Source organism: Thalia democratica, chromosome 9 (genome assembly GCF_965202585.1).
Source record: "Thalia democratica chromosome 9, ktThaDemo2.hap1.1, whole genome shotgun sequence".
NCBI lineage: Eukaryota > Metazoa > Chordata > Thaliacea > Salpida > Salpidae > Thalia > Thalia democratica.
The window spans coordinates 15338358-15364151 of record NC_139173.1 but is presented as its reverse complement, the minus strand read 5'-3'; the positions used below and the strand labels follow the sequence as shown (position 1 = coordinate 15364151).

At 26.2% G+C, this 25794-nt stretch overlaps 1 protein-coding gene across 2 annotated transcripts in view; it reads right to left on the bottom strand.

The window, feature by feature from the left end:
* Positions 1 to 12172: 12172 nt before the first annotated feature.
* The window catches only part of LOC145844027 (uncharacterized), a 28302-nt gene continuing 14680 nt past the window's right edge, over positions 12173 to 25794 (bottom strand). For both annotated transcript variants that reach the window (XM_082951353.1, XM_082951354.1), the window contains exons 7-11: positions 23603 to 23826; positions 19188 to 19314; positions 18413 to 18585; positions 16447 to 16546; positions 12173 to 13382 (exon numbers count right to left, since the gene is read on the bottom strand). In XM_082951353.1, coding sequence (XP_082807479.1) covers positions 13245 to 13382; positions 16447 to 16546; positions 18413 to 18585; positions 19188 to 19314; positions 23603 to 23826 — 762 coding nt within the window. In that variant the 3' untranslated portion in view covers positions 12173 to 13244. The remainder of the gene's footprint in view (positions 13383 to 16446; positions 16547 to 18412; positions 18586 to 19187; positions 19315 to 23602; positions 23827 to 25794) is intronic.

The window sequence follows — 25794 nt, the reverse complement described above, 5'->3', positions numbered from 1 at the left end:
ATAAAACCAAAAAAAACTTTATTTTTTAAAGTTATCTCACAAAGTTATTATCTACTAACTTAAAGTTAGAAAGTTTATTTAATTGTTGTTTTAAAATTGATTTAAATATTTTACAAATAGCTGATATCTACTAACGCTAGTTACAAATTTAATAAAGTTAATAAATTTTAGTCATTTAATTTTAGTTTATTTTCTTTGTTTCTAATATGTAATTTTTTTATCTCAAAGTTTCAACCAATAGTAAATATATATTAAAAGTACCTCTTAGTTTACAAATATTAGATTTAAATTTGTTTAGTACTTTTTTTAACTAATAATTTTTTTGTTTTATACATTTTATATACTATTTGTTTCAGCCAATAGTTAATCCCTACTTGTTATAAACTAAACTAACTAAAAATTTTGTGAGATTTACTAATGAACTCATTAAGTGAGACAATGTTTATCAAAAAAAGATAAAATCAAAGTAAAAATAAAAACAAATTGTACAGTAATCTTCCTTTATTGTACCAACATATGTTTCTGTGTGTTGACGGATTAACTGGGTTCTGTAAAAAAATTAATACAGTAATAAAAGAATAGAAGCTAAAGTAGGTGTATACATCTTTAATTAAAATAAAAATAATTTCTACACATTTATAGAAGTTAATAGTTAATAATAGGTAAAATACTTAATGTTAAATCCGACTGTTATAAAACTATATAATATTTGTAATTATTAAGTCTAAATTAAGTTAAGTAAACTAAAATACTCAACAAATCATAATATAAACCACTAACATGAATGGAAAGAATAACTAATCAAAATTTATTTTACCGTTGCTAATGATTAAACAAAGTATATCTAATAATTACGTCACAATATGTATGAACATTGGGACAGCTATTAAATTTGTAGTAAAAAGTTAGATAATTTAATCTTTATGTTTGGGAAAGCAGTATAGCGCTTTAATATGAAAAGTAGTATGTACAGTAACCTCTCGTTTGTTTACGCACATTGTGTCCCCAGAAAAGATGCGTAAAGATACGAGAGATCGTAAAGATAAGAGAGGTACCAAATATACTTGCTATAATGGCTGTTTTTGATATTCCTACTAGTTAAAAGCAGACTGGGTACTTTCTTACTTTTAACAATTTTTTTACTTTATTTTTAAGTATGAAAACAAAAGATCAAACTCTACATATACATCAAAAAAAAAGGATTTAAATTTATATAAAATAATAATACTCGTAGAAAAATTTAATAATTTTTAGAATAAGTAGACTTTATCTATGTCTTTATTTATATGTGACTTATTTGATACTTTGCAAATTTAATTTATAGTTTAGCATTTGTTTACATTAAGTTAGTGGTGTGGTTTCTATATTTTTTTCTATAGCCTTTTACAAAAATATGCATTTGGTGCTGTAATGGATTTCTTCATTTGAACAAAATATATAAAATATACGAAAAATGTTAAATAAAAATTGTTTATGTTACTACAAATTTTTTTAATTTGATTTTTGCCCACATAAGGATAAACTTGTCTTGCATTGTATTAAAGATATTTTAACGAATTTTTTGAGTAGAAATTAAATTTTATGCCATAAGAACTTTGACGAACTCAAATTAAAATTTTTATATTTTGAATTTTTTAGAATTCTAAAATGTGTAACTAAACGAGAGTGCGTAACGTCACGAGTGCGTAAAGATGCGAAAGGTTACTGTAATCTATTTTGAATAAAAAGTAAAACAACAACCATCAATTAATGAATCAATAAATTTAACAACGGAAAAGACAATAAAAGTCACAGGAATTCGATATAATGTATATTTTGTTTATTAAATGTTTATAATGGTTAAATCTAAAATTATAACAAAATCAAAGATAGATGCAATAAGGAATCAGATTTTGTTTAAATGTTAAAATTTAACAAAACAAAGCACAAAAAAAAAATTTGTTATTAAGCTTACAAAGCACTGACCGATAACTAAATTACAGCGACATGCATAAAACCACAATGACTTAAATAGCATATATATTGTATATAATAATTATTAAAATAATTGATTATTGTTTTATAAAGAAGCAGTAGGGTGTTTAATTTAAAGATCCCATACAGATATTTTTAATATTTGATAATTAAACTGTGTGATAAGTTACGGATTGTGTTTAATATTAAAGCTAAAATGTAAAATATAAAACAGCAAGGTGGTTATATGCTAAGTATAAACCTGCAGTAAAAAACCTCTAGCCCTTCTATTGGGTGTAGTAAATAAAAAAGTACGGTATATCTGTGATTTGAATACAGGTTTCCAATTAAACTTGGAACTTAACACATAAAGATATGAAGAATTATAGTCGGAGGATAAAATGAATATATAAAATGTTGGAGGATAGAAAGTGACATGTGTGAAATAAGTATATAAATAGTAATGGAATAAAACTGTATTTTACTTAGGATATATAACTATATTAAAATATATTAAATGAATGTGTTTGTTTATGTAAAAGGAAAATGAATAATATGGAAGGTTAGAAAGCGCCAAGGTGTTATTTGAAGAAGAACCGTCGGTTGTGTACACAGTTGTTTGAAATATCACGTATTTTATTTATTAAATGTTTACTATCTTCCGCTAAAATTGCCATTCGTTCAATGTTGCATATTTGGCAGATCTTGCTCGCGCTACTGATGTTATTGTTGGCGTGGTGAAGGATGCTCCATTCCATTTCTGGTTTGGTAACAAACCTTTCAAAATACTGCCAAAGGAAATCTGATAAGCACAAGATTGTCGAATAAGCATTTTTCCGGATAAATAAAAACAATATTTTTTTTTGTAAAACAATACAAATGATGTATATTATGCAATGTATTATAAATAGTAAAATCTAAGCTATTCTTTTTCTGCTTTAATTTTTTATCCACTTTTCAAAATGTCGTACAAATTCGACCTGCCTATGCTAAACTGCCCCATTATAAAAGACCTTGACACATGGTTTTTTACAGTTTTACAAACTTTGAGTTTATTTTCAATGGTTAGTGCAACTCTTTTTCTTTCTTTTTTGATGTCTTGTCCATTTCTTAAACCTGGTATGTTGAGTACGTCAAACTTATATAACTTATAAAGAAAATTAAGTGTACCTCATCTTTAACAAAAGTTGTTTGAATTAACAACTTTTATAATATAGTTTAAAAAAAATCAAAAAATTTAAAATAAATGTTATACATTAATTTTCTAAAAAAATAAAATTAAACCAACTATCAAAAAATCTTTAAAAGTTTAAGTAAAAAAGTTCAAGTCATATCTTATTACATTCTTAAAAATGTTTTTTAAACTGACCAACTTACATACAAAGGTTATTGATAACTAGTATGACTTTTTCTAACTTTGATAACTAAGCTAGTTTTGAAAAAAACTTGAATGGAAGCTTTAGTAGTGTAATTACGTAATAATGTTTAATTAAGTTAAATTTTTTTAAAGAACTCAGTTGAAGTGTGTTGATTCGTTAACACACAGAAACATATGTTGGTACAATAAAGGAAGATTACTGTACAATTTGTTTTTATTTTTAAATCAAAGTGTAGAATTATTAAAACCACTTAAAATTTTCATCAATTATGAAAACTTAAATACTTACATCACACAATAATGTTTGTGTTTAATTTTGAAATATTTTTTAATTTTCTTCCCAACTAAAACTGTCCAGACAAGTGAATAAGCACTGTACTGAGCATATTTATTGACCAACAGTTGTTTCACTGTTGATAAATCTCACCAGGTACAAGAAAGCGTACAAATATATAAGGTATATTTACAAATATTGTGGAGTACAAATTGTTCACAACAAAACTAAAACCAATTTATCAATAAGCATTAAGTAATAAGCATTTTTGCAGTTTTTGGAGCAATGTGTCAAAGATCAAACCTACATCTAACGGAGTAAGTAGAATTTGCCCAACTTGCAATACAGAAAGAACAGTAATTGCAGCAGAAGATAAAGACCTACTTCTAAACAAGCGGCAAGAGTATTAGAATATTTGTCCCCACAACCGACGATTCTACTTTAAATAACTCTGTCTACTTATGCACTCTTATTTATTTCACAACATTTCCAGATACAATCAAAAACACTTACAAGTTAAATACTACATGTTTTTAATCTGCAAAATTATTGATTAATTTGTTAAATTTATTATGATGTAACATTTCTGCACAACTTAATTTAATTTTCATTTATAAAAACTCGTCTATTCTTAGAGCTTTTTTGAGGTTAGTATAAGCTTTTATTAAATTTGTAGTTTTTGTAGACAATTTTATATTTTTATGTTATTACTCTAAACTTTGTTTTTAAACTATAAAGTTCGTTTATAGTTACTACTCACATAAATACAATACATAGTTATACATGCTTTTTTTCTAATGTGTGTTAATATTTTATAAACTCCGTAGATCTGTTCTTAAACTTATTTGAGAGCAGTGAAACGCCGTTAGTCGGTTATGACACAAAAACATTTGTGGTATTTTTCTACTTGTATACTTTTTAACGGTGCGCTATTTATGATATTCAATCTTTAAGCTAATAGTCATTAATACAAATCGTAACAAAGCAAGTACGCTTGAATATATGTTAAAAAATATATATATTTAATTTTACACACTACTTTTTTATTTGAACAAACATATGTTTTTCTGTGTTATACAAATTAACACAGTTCTACGGATTCCTGTAAAAAATAATAAGTACTGCTAGATAATACTAGTTAGCTGGTTAAGGTAATGAAAAATATTATTAAGAGGAACGCTAAAAAAAAATTATTGTAGCAAATCATATAAAAAACAACAAAAATAAATTAGCCAATTAGCTCATACCAAAACTGAGCTAGTGATATTTATAAATTTCCTTTTATTTTTTAATTTTTTAAAGGTTATTGGAGAGCGGTTTCAAAACATTATTTTGTATTATATTCACTTTGTCTTAAATTTTGTATTTACACTAAATTTTAGAATTTATTTTTACATTTCTTCAAAAATATCAAAGAAATTTAAGTTTTGTCTCTTAAAAAAACACATAAATCACAAGTATTCTTTGATACTTTGTTTAAAAAAACAAAAATAAATTTATAAAATTGTTTTTACACTAGTTTGGTTCTAACATTTCTTATTTCTGAGGTTTTGCACTTCATATCCTCCTCGATAACTTGTAGATCGTCTTGAAACATGTCTTCATTTATTAAAAAAATTAAAAAACCGCTGCACAGTAAAACACCTTGTTAAACATGTCATTTACTATTGCATTTACGTGTAGGTAATCTTTATCGTTAATCCATCGTTCTGGAGTAAGAGAAGAATGACTGAAGCCTAAAATTTAAAAAAAGCATTGAATTACTTCCAACAAAGTCTGCTAGATCTCTCTTTACTCCTTCCTAGGTAGCAAGAAACAGGCATTTTGGGTAAAACATTCTTAGTTATAAAGATTGTGAACTGACTCTGCCTTTTTAATGGTTTAAGCAATAGAAACCTTAGCTTTTACTGATAGAGTTTTATTATTATCAAGCAAACTCAGAGGAAATAGTTCTTCAAAAAGATACCGAGGATGGCGATTCAAAGCATTTAACGCAAAAGTTGCTCACAACTTATCTGTATTTTAGTAATTTTGAAGTGTGTTTATTAAATCAAAAGCTACTGAAGCTACAGCACAGTTGATCGAAGACGGAGTATAGCAGTTTATGCAAAAATTAATAAAGGGTTTAAATTTCTTCAAACAAGTTTGTCAATTTGTTTTTTTTTTGAAAGAAAAACTATTTTAAGAACATAAATGACTTTGCTTATCAATCTAGCTTAAAAACAGCTCCTCGTTGTTAAAAAGTGATACTAAGGATAGTTTAATGCCAATATAAATTAAGGCTAGTTCGACAAGAACTAAACGATTTGTCATCACTGATAAGCATGATCGTTCTGAGATTTTCTTTTAAAATTTTTGTTTGCATTTTTCATTTTTTTAATGTTTGTTTTGCCTAAAAAGCCATAACTAGCTATTCTGTCAGTTTTGATGCTCTCAAGATACTGCAAGTCAGTTTCCAAGATGTTTTTTAGATAGAAAAGATTCTTCAAAACTTTTATTAATACTCTTTTAGTACCTCTAGGCCAGGGATCGGCAAACTGTGGCCCGCAGGCCAATTGCGGCCCTCAAAATAAAAATCTACGGCCTACAAGGTATTTTTCAGCTAAAAACTTACTTTTTAAATCAATAAAAATAAAAGTTTTTGTGGTAAAACTTACTATTAGGCTTTTAATTTAGCGTAGGTGTCAAAAATGAACGAAGGGACAGTTTTGTACAGAGGGACACTTTTGCACGGATTGAAACATTATTTTTTTTATAAAGAATAAAAAATCTCATCACTGTTACCTCTAACCCTTACTTTTGGTCAATATTTCTTATCTTATCAATATGTTTTATGTTTTTTATTTATTGTTGTTATTTGTTTTACCTTACTATCACTGTAACCCCTTACCTTTACCGTCGGTATTTTTCTAACTAAGCTCCTTCTATTTTATGTTTTTTACTTTCGTGAAAAATTTTCACTCGTATAAAATTTACCCTCCCTGCAAAAGTCACCCTTCGTGTAAAAATGACTAGTCTACTTTAATTCAATATCTAATCATTACTAGCAGGGACGTAGCTAGCTCAAAAGAGTTACGAATCTGCAAAAAAAAAATCAAGAATAACGTGTGATGACGTCATAACAGGAATAGAGTAGTTTTAACTACCTTTAATTTTATATGAAAGTGTGCAGTTTTGTTAATAGTTTAAAAATAAATTGAATGTTGAAGTATAATGTATAACTGAATACAAGGCAAAAGGTGCTCTTGATCCTCAATAATTCCTTTTCATGTGTTGAAATTTTTATGAACCTATAAAACCTTTCATTTAAAATAAAAATATTAATTAAGAATTTAACTTTAATAGAATTACTGATAGGCCTAAAATATATAACTTTTAAAACAGTTTCCCCATTTCAGAAAACATTTGCAAAAATTGTTCCTTTGTTAGATAAAATCATAAATTTTAGGAGTTGAATAAAAAACTAAAGAGATATAAAGTTCACAACAATACATAAAATTCCGATGTACAATAACTTTATTTTGTCAAAAATAATTCATGAAGAAAGGAAGAGTACACGTCTTTGTAAATGTTATTACTAGCTTTGGTAGCATTTAAAGATTTAAGCTGTAAAAAAGAATAAAACATTTTATTACTAAAAAAAAAATGTTAAATAAAAGCTGTAAAAAAGAATCAAAGTTTTTTTTTTACAAAACAAACTTGTTAAATAAAACAACTTAGTTAAATAACCACAAATTTTGAATACTAAACATCAATATTTTTCAGATACAATGTAAAACATATAAATAAATTCCAACATAAAGATTTTTAAACATAAAATATATTTTTTTTTTAACTTGTTATGAATTAATAATACAACTATACACTTGTTACAATAAATAGTATAAACTTATTCTTTTTAATCTAAGATTGAAATAGTTATATAAAACTTATATTAAAACAACAGATATAATACATATTCATGATACGTTTAAAGAAAAAATAAAATAAAAAAATCTTCATATTGTAAATAACAATGCTTGTAGAAAAATAAAATTTACAGTAATATTTAAAAACAAATTGACACAAACTTTATATTTTATATAGTTGTCTGAAAACATCATTCAAAGAGATTTTTCTTGAAGTACTTATCTGGAACTCTTTGTAACAAACTGAACTTCAGATTGATTGACTTTGATAATAGTTTTGAGTGTCATTGGTACCAAGTGATTTTACTTTCAAATGATATTTGCATAACTTTAAGCTTAGAAAACTTAACTTTTAAACTTAGTTTGTAAAATCTGTAAAACAACCAAATTTGTTAAAATCCCTACATAGTGTACCAAGTTTACAGTAGAAATACAAATAAAACTCAAAAACTAATTTTCAAAATGTAAAGCTAAGTAAAAAATACAATGTACTAATTTAATTTTTTGTAATTTTGTAAACTACTTAAAACTTGTTAGTATAAAGATGAAGAACAGAGATAATGAAAAACTTTTGAAAGTTATGAATAAAACCAAAAACTCCGAAAAAATCTTCATATAATAAAACTCTATGCATTGAAAACAAACTCATTGTAAACAAATAATATAAAAATACAAGTAAAATAGGTATTAACAACAGTTCTACCCTATGACCAACACTAATTCAAGAATTTTTTTCTTGAACTTTTCTTAACATAAAAACTAGCACTTAGCTGAGAAGAATAAAAAAAATTAAATCATAAAAATAGATTACAAGACAGTATTTTTTCCTTTGTAAAAAAAGTTCATTATCCTATTTTTTTGCCTAATAAAATGTTCAAAAACTTTTTCCTGAAAACTTTCCTTTCCTGCTAAAACCTTTTCATTAACCAAATACTTTTCCATAGTAAGTACTCCTAATGCATCTAACAATATACAATTTAAATCTTTTAACTTTGCTAAAAAATTCAATAAAAACTTTAACTAAAGTAAGCATTTATAAAATCTTCAAAACAAGTTTTAATTAAAAAATAAAGTTTTAATATAAAATAAAAAAACTATAATTTGTTTATATTAATCTTGAAAAAATAAAAACTTTAACTAACCTAATCATCTATAAAATCTTTAAAACAAGTTTTAGATTAAAATAAAGTTTTAAAGTACTTAAAAATAAAAATAAATATCTACATTACTCTTAAAAAATGTTTATATTGTTGGGTTTTTCAGTTTGTCTTCTTGTTGCAAGCTATTTGTCTTATTTTTTCTGATTTAATAGATTCTAATCTTCTGGATAAAACTTCAGCAAATGGTATTATCATCACTGTTTCAAAAGTTTTTCTTTTTTGTATATTTGTCAACCACAGGGATTTAATCTTAACACATTTAACTCAGAGAGTCAATTTGATTTAAAACAAAAGTTAACTCTTCATGTTAGTTTACTTTGAGGTTCATCTACTTTAAAATTCATCTTCTTATATATCTTCTCTCTGTATTTGCTCTTTTGTAACACAAAAATATGTAAATTTCAAAAAATGTTAAGTTCTTTATAACTCACTACAAACAATTCAATAGTACAAGATCCTCTTTCACACTTACTTTTTTTATTCTCTCACATCATTTAAACCAAATCTACAGCTTTTAAATGGATATTTTACAATAGTTTGCTATTTGATAACAGAAATCTACACCAACCAATTTGTATACAATTTAAATGTATTCAATTTGTTCAGTATTTACGACACTAAAAGTGCTAGAGAGTACCGTAAATGGGTAGAAAATATCTCTCAGGAGTGCAAAACTAAGTATAAACAAATACTGAAAGCTAAAGAAACAAGGTCTTAAAAGCTGAATAATCGAAACAAAAGCGAGTTTTTTCGCACAAATGTTTACGTTTTTGTAGATTTGCAGAAACGTACCAAGCTACGTGCCTGATTACTAGTTTTTTGTTGCTAATTTAATCAAGTTTGTGGTTTTGAATAGTAATACGTTATAGATTATAACAATTATTTTAAATAACTGAGGCTCACGGAAAATTTTTTTTACGTAGTGCGGTCCTGCGAGCAACTTTTTCTAAGAAAATTGGCCCGCGACATTTAGAAGGCTGTCGACCCCTGCTCTAGGCCATAAGCGCATGGTTTCATCTATATCTATTCCTATATCTTTATTGCCTTTTCCTATGACTTTGATGCTCTAATAGCTTATCTAAGTCCTATTTAAATGCTATTTTTAGGAGCATATTATACTTTTCATAACGAAGTGTTACTTCTTTATAAACAACTTTCATGACATTAAGTTTTGGAGGTTTTTGTTCTTTATCCTCATTTTTCAGCAACTACTTTTGTATACTTTATTTTTTAACAAAACAGTAAGTAGGTAGTCTACTACTAGTAATACTCGAATAGGATAGACATGGTTATTTGCCATACAATCGTATATCCTGTTTAGAACTCATCTTTATCTAAAATAATAAATTACGAGTACATTATAAAAATTAGGTCAAAAAAAAAACTTAAATTAAAACTAACTAGTAAAATTTTGTTAAGAAGCAACTTTTAGATTTGATCTTATTTTAAACAAAATATTTTGATAAACAATAAAAAGATTGTACAAAAATAAACAATACAACTTAATAAAAAAAAATCAATAAAAACTACTGTACTGCTGCTGATTAGACTTTATTTTAGAGTTGAGTAACTAGTTTATTAGCTGTTCCATTTTGTTCAGTTCGACATTCAATCAAAAACGATACACTTGCACACAAGATAGTCAAAATTAATTATATAACAAAATCATTTCTAATATTTTTTAGAGAAGGAATATTTTACTTTTTGCTGTTTTAATTTGCTTCTTCCCTAAATTCTTATTGTATATTCCGACTTTTATTGTTCATATCTTTAAAAGTAAGGTTATTTTGAAACTACTATTTAATTGGAAACAATAAAGTAACTTGTGAAAAAATTAAAATGACCTCCTCTTTTAAACTTATAAAAAAAATTTTAACCGATGAAACCTTCTTTTTTAATTTCTTTAAGTTAATTTCGATAATATCAAAATAGCTATTTTTTGTGGTGAAATTTTAAATGTTTTGCCATTTAAAAATATTTCATTGCGAAACTCCAAGGTTTAGGCAACAGATGCAGAAGAATAAACAAATTGCTTGTACTTAAGTCAGCTTTTAATTCCGATTAGAATATTATATAAAAGTTGTAACCTGTACAATAAAAAAATATTTAACTCTTTACTGTTTGTTTGAATATAATATTTTTGTTTTTATGAAATCCAATACATTACTATACCATTTAAAAAGTAAATACAACTTTTGTACATTACTTTAGGATTATATAGTTATCTTAAACAAAAGTAACTTACTTTGCTTAACAGACTTTTATTAGTATTGAATGTATTCTGTATTAATTTGTATTGACTTTTGAGACTTTATTTTTAACTTTTTTTGTTTTTAATCTATTCAGACATAGTTTATTATCAAAAATTTAATTTAAATACAACTATTCAGATTTCTAACAAGTTTAACAAATTTGGTTTTAGACACTTTTTATAATATGATCTTGAAAAAGCTACTCGAGAGCTCATTAAAACATTTCAAACCATATAAAAAACAAAACTATCAAAAGTTTTATTAGATTTTGCCAAAGTTTATATTGCTAATTTATCATAATGACAATTTTATAAAATCATTAAAATATACACATTTTTTATATCTAAATATCAACTTATTTAAGAGATTGCTGTCTAAACAGAATTTTTATTTTACGTATACATAACAAAAACGATTTTTTTAAAAATTTTATTATGAATTAATGTTATGAATTTACTGATTATAATGACTTTAACTGAGATACAAATAGCATAACAGACACAAAAACAAGCTAGATATTAAATATATGAAGCGTCAGGCCTATACAAAGCTAACTAAATTTAGGAAGCACAAAAAAGTTTGATGTCTTTAAAAATACTTTGACAGCTTTTACAATTTGTAACTGAAGTTTGAGTACAAAAACTATTGAAAATGATATAATCATCGGAAACACTACACTAAAGTTTTATCGAAACAATTTAAAATATAAAAAAAATTTCCGCGAAGTACATAACTGCATAAAAAAAATATAAATATTTTTTATAATATTACACCATGCTTTCTTTTATAAATAAACAAAGCTTGAACTTATCAATTATATTGAACTAATTGCCATCAAGTGTGATTAAAAAACAACAACCAACTGAAAAAACTCGAATTAACTTTTAAACACATACTCACTCAGTGAATATACAAATACTTAAACTTTTTGAGTTATACTAAGAATAAAATAAAAAGATGGTTAATATAAACTTTTTATTGAATATATAAAACAATTTACAACGTTTTTAATGAATTTTATATCTTTTTAAGTTTTATCATTAAATAATATAAATGAAAAAGATAAATGTTTTAGTGAACAAAGCAAAGTGTAGCTTTTATCATAATAAACAAAGGCTATATTAGTTTCAAACAAAATGATGACAAACTAATTGCATAACAGCATACTTTAGCATTTATTAGTTTGATTAGTAAAAGTAAAAAAATATTCATACTGTTTTTTATATTTTAAGTATTTTAAAGCAACTTTATTAAAACTATATTATAAATGACATCTGAAAATAAATAACTTTAAGACTTGTTAAAAATTATTCAAATTACAACAATTTAAACCTAGATTTTTTTAATATCTTTCCTTCTAGTTAGTGTTAGAATATCAATTATTTTCATAGTTTATGTGTGTATAAATGTAATTGATTGAAAAAATAGTAATTACACAATAGTTTAACTTTAAAACAAAAGTTTTAGGTAAAGATTGTAAGCTTTAGTTGATTAGCTGAAATAGAACACACTCTAATAGTACTTATAACAACTAATCATCTATTAAACTCCATCTCAAATTTAAAGATTTAAAAAAATTGATATAAAACTTTAATCTGTTTTCAAACGTAAAATTACTTGCAATAATTTAAAGAAAATATTTAATAGTATAATACTTTTAGAACTAAACAGTATATAAAATTATTTTTCATTAATTAAAATTCTTCCAATTCAAAATCAAAATATTTAGAACTTTATATGCATTCTTGATCTATAACAGGGTTGCCAAATGTTTTAAGCAAACTTTCTCCAGTTTACAAATTTTCTTCCAGGTTTTTAAAATTACAGGTTTTAGGGTCTTTTTTAGTTTAAAATTAAGTTTAAGGTAATAAAATGTGTTAAATAGTATAATGAAATTGAAGAGATATTGTAAAGCTCCTTTAAATGTGTTTTTTTAATAAAAAAAGTTTTTGATGATGACAAAAAGTTTTATCTATACGATAGATTTTTTGTGTCAAATCGAAACTTTATTACTTATAATGTAAAAGTTATTTAAAATTCCAAGTTTTTTAGTGATTTTTGTTCAAAATTCCATGTTTTTTTAGACTAAATTTTCAAATTCCAGGTTCGTTCAGGATTCCAGGTTTTTTGGCAACCCTGTATAACTTAGTTTCTGATTAAAAATAATTTTTATCTATATTAAAAATCAAAATCGTTTTCCCCGAGCTGAATTTAGTTGACAACACATATACGACACACAATTTTATCTGATATAAACACTCCAAAAACAATCAAAAATACTATACAACAAACTAAGAAGATCAATTTCATTCGATTGTTTCAATTCATAAAAACGTCAGGAAAATGCGGAAAGAAGCTGGCTCTTTGTAAATGAAGATGGGATGAAGATGCGGTTGAAGGTTGATCGCTATCACCGCAATTAACTTCTCCTCTGCAGATCGGGCAGCTTCTCTTTTGCTGTTGTCAATATTAAACTACAATTCTATTTAGTTTTAAGAATATAACAAAGAATATTTTTAGATGAAAAACTCAAGAATTTAAATTAAATCTTGTTAAAGGAACAAATATTTGTTAACAAAATATTTTTAAAAAATTATATCTAGAAAAAACTTTCTGGGAATGTATAAAAATAATGGCTCAAACTAACTTTTTTTTAAAGTTAACATTTAAAATAGCTAAGAAACCTTATATATAGTTTAAATTATCTGTAACTTGTAATTTTCATGGTGATAGGTATTTAGATATAGGATATTTAACTTCATATAGCTTTACATCAACAAAAAATTTTATCATCAAAATTGATGAAACTCTTACTATGCAAAAGAAAAACAAACAAAAATAAAAAAACTAAAACTTATTTCAAAACAAAATTCATAAAAAGTTTTTCTTATAAGAAGATAACAACTAAATTATAGGTTGAAAATTGTTTAAAAAAATTAAAGTACAACTTCTTTTTGTCCTATGAATTCTTCTTGTATACTAATAATAGTGTATGTGTGAAGCTATATAATAAACCTCTTCACCTATAAAGCTCTTAGCTAGCGAATTGAGCACTTTTTATTTTAATGGCACCGACGATGGATATCTTAAAAAAGGTAATACTTGACTTAAAGTACATTCCGCTTTCGGATAAAAAATATTATCTTATAAAGTTATACGACTACGCATCAAAATTTATAAGTAGGATGAGATGGAAACTGTTTTTTCACAATAAAGATTAAACAACCGAAACCCTACATTCTGAAACATTTATATTTAAAAGTTCTAAATCAGCCCCAATTTGCAATGAATTAAAGGATTTGAAAAGGATCTTTTTGACATGATAAACAACGTTAAAATTAATAGATTCACGTCCAAATTTCAGCAAAATTTAAGAAAAGACCTTAAAAATTTATTAAAAAGAGATCAACTGATAGTATTTGCAGACAAAAGTAGAAACATGTATAGCACAAGCGCAACATCCTATAAAAAATAATGAATAATTGCCTTACTACCACATACAAAGTGTCTGGTGATATCAATATTGACAAAATAAACCATGAATCCTAAGAAATAATCTCTTCAAAACATTTTAACCTTAAAAACAAGAAAATACCAAAGTTTTCTAAAGTCGACGCGTTCCCCACAGTCAAGGATCATGAAAAAAGACTTCCCACTCAACATTGAATGCAGAACAATTAACTCAAACAAAATTTCACTGGGTAAAATAAGTATGAATATACTTGAAAACATTGTGACTAAAATAAAGAAGAAAGCAACAATCATTCAAACCAAATCAATGGAGAAACACATATGAAGTAATAAAATGGTTTGATCAAATAGATGAAAAATCATGCAAATTTTTTGTCAACTTGGATACTTAGTTTGCATTAAAAAGTTTTAAAATAATTTAATTAATACATTATTTTATTTAACATTAAATATTAAAACTCATAGCTTGCTATCAAGCAGTTACTTAGTGAAAATTAAAGCATCAAAGGTGTATGTAATAATTGTTCATTTTTTAATTACAAAAATTTAAATAAATTTAGAGCAATGTTAGATTATAATAAATTTATTTTGTTATCTTTGTTCTTAAACCTTTTTGAACTTTTTTAGCAAAACCAATTAAAAATATTTTGAGCTGTTTTTTTAAGTTTTACTTTTTCCTAATTTTTATTACTATGTAACTGCCTCAGATGTACCTTAAAGACTTATATTAAATATTAACAACTAAGTAGGCCCTTATAAAAATAATTAACTTTCATTGTTATTAATTTTAAGTAATATTTAATAAGTATTAGGCTTTAATAAATAACATTAAAATATAACGTTTTTATCTGAGTTCAAAGGTTAAAAAATCAGGGAATTTAAGTCCTTAAATAAAAGAACAATATTGATTTGACCTGGACAACTAAACTAGGTGTAAATTATATCATAAAAACAATCATGTTGTCTACTGACCCTAAATCTTCTTTTTCCACGTGTTTACTGGCTAATCGAAACTTAATATTCAAAAATTTTTTCAGACCAAAGATATTAAAAAAAATTCTTTAAATTTATTCAACAGATTTGATAGCAACTCTATTAGAAGTTTCAAGCTTGAGAATAAGTCAGACATGGGCGCCTAACATTTTATGAGATGTTGACCAAGAAATTAACAGTAAAAATGAATTTATTGGATTATTTCCACGATACAGATTCTAATTCCATATTCAAAAAATAGAGTTTAAGAAAAGTAAGTTTTAAGACATAGTGTTAAGCTGTGAGTGCTTATCTTATAGAATTAGAGTTTGGACGTAAACTTTCTTTCTACTACTTAATTTGCTTGCAAAACACACTATTTTTCTATAAAAGAATAGTTGTATATACATAGTTGACACTGCAAACAAAAAGTCTGATTTTATGATTGCATATATACCTTTCTTTCTACTAAAACTTACCTTTTATTAAACATCTTCAAAAAATCTTTATTGTTGCTTTATTAACTATGTACTGAAGATTTTCAAACACGTCCAAAGCCACAGTTTTGTTCAATCTGTTCTTACACCCAACTAAAATTCGTAAAAATAATCTATACTTCAAAGAAAAAGTTATTTAAAATTTAAAACAAAAAATTAACAATACTAATAACTAAAACAAAAAACTAATCAAGTTAATAGATGCAAAATTATTTTCCTGCCCTGACTGTTATCTAACTTAAAAACTTTTAAAAAGCTAGCTTTTTTTTTGGAATTAAAATCATCTAAAAATTAAATTCTGATAATATTATAAAATAACTTTACATGTGATTTTTTTTAAGTGCCTGACTCAAGGCAAAACATATTTCAAAATTATTTTGTAAACAAACTACTCAATTTTCTAACTTAAGTTTGAAATTTACTGACTTAAAACTTACTGAATAAGTTTACTGACCCAGTCGCAACCATACATACAAGTAAAACTATAAAATATTATGTGTCATAAGCTTTAATATTTAAAATTCAAAATTTCTAGGTTAGCTTATTAGTTTAAAAATATAATCAACAATCAAATATATTACTTTTAGCCATTTGTCTATACACTTTGAATGAAACTCATGCTTGCATGGTAGTTTCCTGATATGCTGATTGTTTTTCCATTCACTTATGCAGATGACGCACCTGAAAAAAATTTTCATATGTTTAATGCTTTTGATTAAATTAAGTTTAATTTATTTAGATAACATTAAAACTACTGATCAGACTCATTGTTATTTTTATTTAGTATAAAGAATAATCAATTATCATTTCATTATCAATATCTTGAGTTGTAATATTATGAATTTACGTCAGAAGTACTAAGTATACCGAATCATATTTTTAAAAGTTATAGTTATTCAAATTCTTAGAAAATTATGTGCTATGAGCACGTGACTCCCTTAAATTTGTTTGAAAACACATTTCAGTAGGAACATCGATAAGGTACGCTCTTTAAGAGGTACACACATGTGTAAGATATACACTAGATCTTGATAATGAGTGGAATCTTTTTTGAAATATTTTTTGGTATTTTACTATACAAATAAAGTGAACTTTTACGAAGGTGTCCCTACTATATTTAGGACCAATCTTATATATTATTCTCAGAACTGTCAAAGCTTATTATGGTCCATTTATCAGATTTGGCAGTTGTACTAAAACTAAACCCAGAAAAACTTAGTTTAAAAAGATTTTATTTTAAAATACTTGTTATAAATTATAAAAGGTCGTATACATTACTACCTATATAAGTTAGGTAAGTAGTAGATAGAGCCTGTTAATGAGGGAACCATTTCAAAGTCTAGGTCTATCGCTAACTTGGACCAAAGTATGTCAAATAGCCAGTAAACTATAATTATACGCTTTTGGTAACAACTCAATGGTTTCAACTCCCAAAACTGTAGATTTTTAATTAGTAGGGTTAACTTATTAATCTAAAATACTAATAGCTTATTTTGACAAGACAACTTAAGATCTCATTTTAAGAAATATCAAAATAGTTAAAGCCAGAAAAACATTCCAATTTATTTTAATTAACTAGACCAACATTAAAATTTACTTCTTAACTTTAGAGTAAAAGCACCTATAAAATTAAATTATGTTTAAAATAAAAGCTTATGTTAAAGAATAAAATACTATACTCAGTAGACAAGTGTAAACAATACAACTGAACACAAGACTAAATTTGTTTCACTAAAAATAGCTGTGCCTCTGCTTATTTGACTAGCACTAATCTGAGAACTAATCTAATAATTTTTTGATTGTTTCATTTTCGTTAGTTCATTTTCATTTACTCACCTTTTTTCAATTCGAAATTCAACCATATAAAATACACTGAACAAAGGAGGTCGCAATGCATTACTTAAAAAAACACATTTCCGATATCTTCAAAGGGAAGATAAATGTTAAAGCATTTTTTGCTCTTCAATAAGAAATCAAATGAATTTTCTAGCTTTGCTTGTTCATATCTTAAATATTTAGCTGATTTAAAAAAGCCAATAAAAACAACTTAGCTTGGATAAAATTCTAAAAAATTAAGCTAACTTATAAAACAGAGATAAAAATTACTCTGGGTTTCTAATCAAACTTGAATTTTTAACTTATGAGCCCTTTTAATGAAACTTGGTACTGTATCAAATTATAAAAATCTTGTACACTATTTCCTTATACTTTAATCAAGTTTAAGACTCTAATTGATTTGATTATAAATACATAATCTTTAAGACGAATACACTTTATTACAAAGTAAACAAACTTTATTGAAAACAACTGTATATGGAATTATAATCTGGTCTTAAGACTGGGAAAAAAAGCAAAATCATGAAAATCTAGTCTTTTTTTAAAGATATTAACAACTTTATTAAATTAAATCAAGCGCTTTTTCGTAAAAGTGCAAAAATCTAGAAAATGTGAGCCCTGTTTTAAGTAATTCTTTTTTTTTGTAATTTTTGTGGGATAAACTTACAACTACGAAAACTTATAGAGTATAATTACTACACTCGTACTAACATTTTTTTACTTTCATCTTCTTTTTTCACGTTAAGCTTTTCTTGTTTTTCTATGTTCATTTTTTCTTCTTCGGTGTCAGAGGAATAATAGTATGATTCTAGCTTATCAATCTGAGATTTAGTAAGCCCTTGTTGCTTTACATCGCCTAATCTCTCAGCTAGGGATAACAATTGCTGTAAAAGTTAGTATTTAATAAACATAAAAACTATAATAATACATATCATTAAAAACAAATTTCTTATTATTTTGACTAATACTCAAATATTTTATATAATAAAGGAAACAATTAGATAGCTAAAACAGATTATGATGACTAAAAATGTTGCATATAAAACTATAGATTGTTTTTGTATAAATATAGCTACAAACTTATAATAGCTGTTAGTTGTAAAGTTTTCATATTTTACTTTTTAAATTACAAAATATAACATAATAATTTATAAAGTCAAGACCAGATAAATGTCTTTTTTATATTTATTTTATTAAATTTATGAAATGGTAAGTCTAATATTCATAAATAATATTTAACTTTGTAATTTAAGTAAACACAACTTTAAAATACCAAGCGTTCTCTAATTTTTTAATTAGTTAGTAAAAAAATAGACACTTATTACATATGTAGTTATGACTTTTTGGTAAAAAGAAAAAAAAACATAATTTTAAGAAATTCAAGTTTTTCTTTAGTAATAATTTTAGTGCAAAAAAAAAAGTCATTCAAGTACGGTAAAAATCTTTAATCGTATTTTGTCAAACAAAAAGTTTTCTTATAACTTACCTCATACTGCATTTCGTCAAAAGAATCGCTCGCGTAATCACGAGGACTCAGCCTGTCTCCCAAAGGTCCATTTGGATTAACTCCCAAACCTAAATGTTGCCGTGATACTTGAACTCTCATATTAGACCTTTAATATAAAAATTTGATAAAAACTTATACTCAAAGTCTATGACTTGTTGGGCATTGAGTACTACAAAACCTAATTAAAACATAGACACCTTCATATATACATATGTAGTATAAAATAAAGTTAATATTCAAATTTGAACACCTTCTACTGAGCCCCTTGAAGGGCTTTTAAATAATTTATTGAAATGACGATTTAAAAAATACTGGAACATATGTTTCATAAAGACAAAAAAAATTGTCTTTAATCTTCAGCCAGTTCTAATTTAAAATGAAAAGCACTTTGGTAAACAAAGATAAACAAACTTATATATATATAAGATGTAACGTTAAAAGGCGTTAAATCCTTGAGATCCTGATAAGCTAAGCTTATCGGAATATATACCACAGATGTTTTTGTGTTAAAACTCTTTTCCGACTAACGGCGTTTCAAATAAGTTTAAGAACAGATCTAAGAAGTCTATAAAATATTAACACACATTAGAAAAAAAGCATGTATAATTATGTCCACACATAAACACTATACATAATTATACATGCTTTTTTCTAATGTGTGTTAATATTTTATAGACTCCGTAGATCTGTTCTTTAATTTATTTGAGAGCAGTGAAACGCCGTTACTCGGAATAAAGTTATGACACAAAAACATCTGTGGTATATATTCCGATAAGCTTAGCTTATCAGGATCTCAAGGATTTAACGCCTTTTATAAAAACTTGTCCCAAGCAAAAGTTTATTTTGTGTATTTTAGTTCTATATATATTATATAATTTATTAGAAAAATATGATTTCAAAAATACTGGTACACGCGTTTCATAAGACTAGACGCCTTAATCTTCTGCCAGCTAAATTTAAAATAAAAAACACTTTTCTAACCATAGAAGCGAAAGTTATACAAAAAACAAAAAACAGTATGACGTAATATTGTGCATTACAAGAATTTAGTACAAAAATCGATCTACCGTCTAACTTTCAAACAACTAAAATTAACAAAAACAAAAGTTAAATGACTATAAAATACTTCAAAATTTATTGTACTTTAAGAGAAGCTTTTTCATATGTCGACAAGACGATATGAATTCACTCCTCTTATTTAAACAACTTTCCTTTTTTAACGCACACATAACGGCTGTTGATTCTTTTAACAGGGTTGCCACTCGTTTTTTCAAATTTTTTCCAGGTTTTTAGAAGTACACATTTTTGGGTCTAATTTTAGTTTTATGTTAATTTCTATTTAAGAAACTGTGATAAATAGTATAAAAATATTTAAAAGGTACTGTAAAGTTACTTTAAATGTGTTTTTTAATAAAAAAAAGTTTTGATTATGACAAAAAATCATAATTATATGATAGATTTTTTGTGTCAAATCAAAATTTTACAACTGAAATTGCTAAAATTATTAAAAATTCCTGGTTTTTCCAGTTTTTTTTTTTTATTTCTCAAATTCCAGGTTTTTCCAGGTTTCCAGGTAAAGTGGCAACCCTGTTTTGAGCACAGCCTACAAACCGGGTTATTACCATCTGCTATTGGCTGCGCTCTTTTTATCACCTCCCAAGTTAATTTAAAATAAATGTTTTTGCGCTTTAGGCCGCAAACATACTTCGAAAGCTCAGTTTCATTTTTGTATACTCCACCTTTAAAATATTTGTTATGGTTAGTATACCGAAATCTGAATTGAGTGGAGCATAAGCCGATGTAGAACTTCTTTTCAAGGTCAGAGTTAACTGTTGCCTTGTAAATAATGTTCTCTGAACGGCAATACCCCCCTTCAAATCATATTTACAGCCACCAGCGCAATGGTTTTTACACTTGTTTTAAATTACACTGGTTTTTGATTAAATTACTTCTGTTTAAAATCCTTTGATTGTGTGACTTAATTAATCTTTCCAAATTCGCCATACATGATTAACTAATTCGCATATTATGTTTGTTAAAGATCTTAGATAATGGGTTATTTTTGTTGAAATGTTTTTTTACTAGATTTATAAATTCTCTGCCGATATTTGTTTTGACTGAAGTACAAAATGGGGGATTATACCAAATTATATTTCGCTTTCTTCTATTTTTATTGGTCGTTTTGATTTTTCGTCCGTTGTTTCAAAATTAAGTTTATCTTTGTAGCCGCATTTTTTCATTATTAATTCGTATTCTTGTTTTGTTTTCAAAAAGTTTTCTTCGTTGCTTGATCTTTTATTTAAACGTTGATTAATTATATTTGGTATTTGGTTTATAATATTTTTTGTGTGGCTAGAACATTTATTTATATACATTATTTTTCCGTTTTTCTTTTTATAAGGCATATAGGAGAGATCATACAAGTTGAGCTTCAAATCCAGGCAGTCAGTCGTCAACATTGGTGATTCAATAGTGACTCGTAATAGATTGAAGAAGGCGTGCGTTTATTTTTTTAGCCTTTCAACTTTAAAGCCAGAAGAATTGGGCAGTACAGGGCAGGGGGGTAATTACCTTTCAGAAAACATTATTTACAAGGCAACAGTTAAATCTGACCTTGAAAAGAAGTTCTACATCGGCTTATGCTCCACTCTATTCAGATTTCGGTATGCTAACCATAAAAAATATTTTAAAGATGGTGTATACGAAAATGAAACTGAGCTTTCGAAGTATGTTTGCGTCCTAAAGCGCAAAAACATTGATTTTAAATTAACTTGGGAGGTGATAAAAAGAGCGCAGCCAATAGCAGATGGCAATAACCCTGTTTGTAGGCTGTGCTCAAAACAGGGTTGCCACTTTACCTGGAAACCTGTCTTCCATATTCTTAACTTAATTCATACCGTCTTGTCGATATATGAAAAAGCTCCTCTTAAAATACAATAAATTTTGAAGTATTTTATAGTCATTTAACTGTTGTTTTTGTTAATTTTAGTTGTTTGAAAGTTAGATGGTAGATCGATTTTTGTACTAAATTCTTGTAATGCACAATATTACGTCATACTGTTTTTTGTATAACTTTCGCTTCTATGTTTAGCAAAGTGTTTTTTATTTTAAATTTAGCTGGCAGAAGATTAAGGCGTCTAGTCTTATGAAACGCGTGTACCAGTATTTTTAAAATCTTATTTTTCTGATAAATTATTTGAAAGCCCTTCAAGTGTGGCTCAGTAAAAGGTGTTTAAATTTAAATAACAACCTTAATATATATATATATATATATATATATAAATGTTTATTTCAAGATATAAAACTCAAAGGACTCGAGTTTTACATCTTGAAATAAACCTTTTTATTAATAAAGCCCTTAAGGTGGGCTCAGTGTGAAAGATTTAATTAGTCAAGTTTAACTGGCTGATGATCGAAGCTTTATGAAAAATTAAGGGTTTGTGAAACATATGTTCCAGAATTTTTAAAATCGCCATTTGAATAAACTATTTAAAAGCCCTTCAAGTGGGCTCAGTTGAAAGTGTTTACGTTTAAACATTAACCTTATTTTATATGTATATATATATATATACAATATTTAAATTTAAAAGTTCAAAGATTGTTAATTACTAATACTGTTTGATAATGAAGGTCCAAACGAAATAAGTTCGTTGGTATATACAACAACAATTTACAAAGTACACAATCTATTGAAAATTGCACAAGTTTTGAATAGTAAAAAACAGTTTTAAACAAAACAAATATATTTAAAAGATACTGAAATGCTACTTTAACTGTGAATTATAATAAATAAAATTCAACGACCTATGGCATAAACGATTACAATATTGTAAGCAGTTTATTTTAAACTATGTGTTTTAATTTAGCTTAATATATGTTTATTACACTGTTAGAGAACAGCAAAATTTTATACAGTTTTGTAATTATAATTATAAGTTTTTTATTTAATAAAAACCTTGCTGAAGGCGTGTATAAAACACTGAAACAGTTGTACAAGTTGAAAGTTTAATCTAGTGTACTACACATGTATACATTAACAAAAAAAAAATGCACAGTACTTTTCTTTATTGAACTAAAATATGTTTCCCGAGTTATACAACATAACACAGTTCCACGGAGTTCATATGTTATTTCAATAAACAGAGGTACAGTGCAAATTGCTTTTATCAAATATTCCAACGAACTTAATTAGGGAGATTTCGAACATTTATCAGCAAAAACAAATATATGATATAAACTTAAGAAAGAAATATTCAATGAAAGATTTAAAATACTAACTTATCACATCCATTGTATATCATATTTTGTTAAAAATAAATTTACGGTAGTGACTTGCATATACCATCATAACTTAATTTAGAATCTTCTAGTAGTTACATTTGGTTGAAACTTACGGATTGATTATAGATATAAGTAGATGGTTTGCTGGTATTGTAATTGACTGATGAAACTGTCTTTGAGGAATCAGCAGCGGATGCTGAGCCTGGTAAGTGGTGTTTCTTCCTGCATGTTGATCAGGTAAGCCGTTTGTTGATCCAACATAACTCCTTGGATTACCAGAAGCAACATGATAATTAAATCCACTGTTGTTAGGACCTGGAACATACCTTGGATGATTCTGTAAAGTATTTAAGTTTGAACTAAGTTAAATTACAGTACAAACAGTTTTTTTCATTAGTGAAGTAGTAAAACTCTCATATTACTACATCAGTCAGTATAAATGAGATGGAACTATTAGAAAAATAAAATTCTTATGCTAGGTACATTTTTCTGAAAAAAACCATTAAGCAAATTAGTTTGCTACCATTTATTTGTTTCCTGGTGTTTCGGGGAAAATAACAAGTTGAAAAGTTTTTTTATTAAAATACAAGGAAACATAGTGACAAGTTACTGCTATTAAACTCATTGAAACATTTTATGTTGCGGATCGGATTTTGAAAATTTTTATTTTAATTATTTACTTTATTTATACACAATAACGATCTGTAAAATAACAACAGTAAAAGAAATTCGTTACAATGAGCTACATAACTTTATAAACACTTTAGCTCATATGAAGCATTAAAAGTCATTATTTCAAGGGGATTGACAAAGTAACAAACCTCTTAACACCGAAGAATACTCATATCGAACTTTTATTTAAATAAATAACAAAAATTAAATAAAATCTTGATTGAAAATATATGAGAATAAACACACAAGTTTTAAATTTTCAAGAGCTCTATTCTATACCCTTCTAGCTAAAAAAGAATGCTCATCGTCTGTTTTCCTTACCATTTACTTCACGTTCAAGCCTCTCTGACACATTAGTGTCCTTCAATCGACGTAAGGCAAGTGAACGCGGTCTTCTTCCACTAGAGTCATAATTAGTTTACGTTTTTCTCCTACTTCACTCATAATTGGTTCATTAGTAGTGGCATCATTGAAATAATTACCAACATCATTCAGAGAATCAACCAATTTCTACCAGTAAATCTTTGTGACCCATTGAAACTGGCTATAAATTGATCAAGTGGTAAACATCCATTATCACTCCACTCTTGTCTTATTTTCGCGGAGAATGCCTTTCTGATTCTGCAGTAAAAAATTATTGCCAATTTAGAGAAGTCGCAACTCCCTGACTCTCTAGCTAAGCTTTTCTGAATTCTCTACAAATTTTCTACGAAGTCCTTTTCTTTAACGCACTGATTCAAACAGGCACTGTTTTCTTCCACATGGGTCGGTTACATGACAATTCAAATTTTGACAATTCAAATTCTTAAAAAAATATTTAAAAGACTATTTCTCAAAAAGTAATAAAAATTTGAAAAAAATAAAGTATATATATTTTGATTATATTGAAATCTACAAGCCTCTTTTTATTTTTTGCAAAATCTTAAAAATTTTTAATATATTTCAAAAATACTAAAAATAACTATGTTTTTTACTTTATTTAAGCCATATCTTTAAAAATAATTAATATTTTGCATAGAGAAAAAAATGGCTGGTAGATATTAATAGGACCTACATATATATTTTTTGTATTCGACAAATATCAAATTGAATCAATCATGTGATTTAGTTTTCAGATTTTTTGATTTGCAAAAAATGGAATATGAAAAGAACTTTGGGTCATTAAATGCTGTAATAATGCCAAATTCATCTTAATTGATTCGGTCAAAGTTGACCGGGTATCAACCAAGAAACATTGCTTGCCTTCATTCTCAGGTGGGATGCACTCAAAATTGGGTCAAACATAAGCAGCCAAAATGCAAGCATACAACTATTCTAGTGTGCATATGATGAATTTTGCGATCTTATGTTAGCAAATGAACTTAGGCTGATCACTAAGTCGGAAGAATATGTTGCTAAATTTATGAAGTGAGTAGCAGTCATACAAGGTGAAAATTGGTGTTGAAAGGGCAGAACTTATAACTTTGCATCAAGACCATGATGTACCGTTTAGAACATTTGCAACTATGTTCGCAGCTAAGTAGTAATTTATAGTTTCACAGCAGTCAGTGAGTATGAATGAAGAGTGTGACAAGTTATACAAAAAAGCAATAAAAGACGTGATGCTTACAGGTGTAGGTGACAATGACATTAG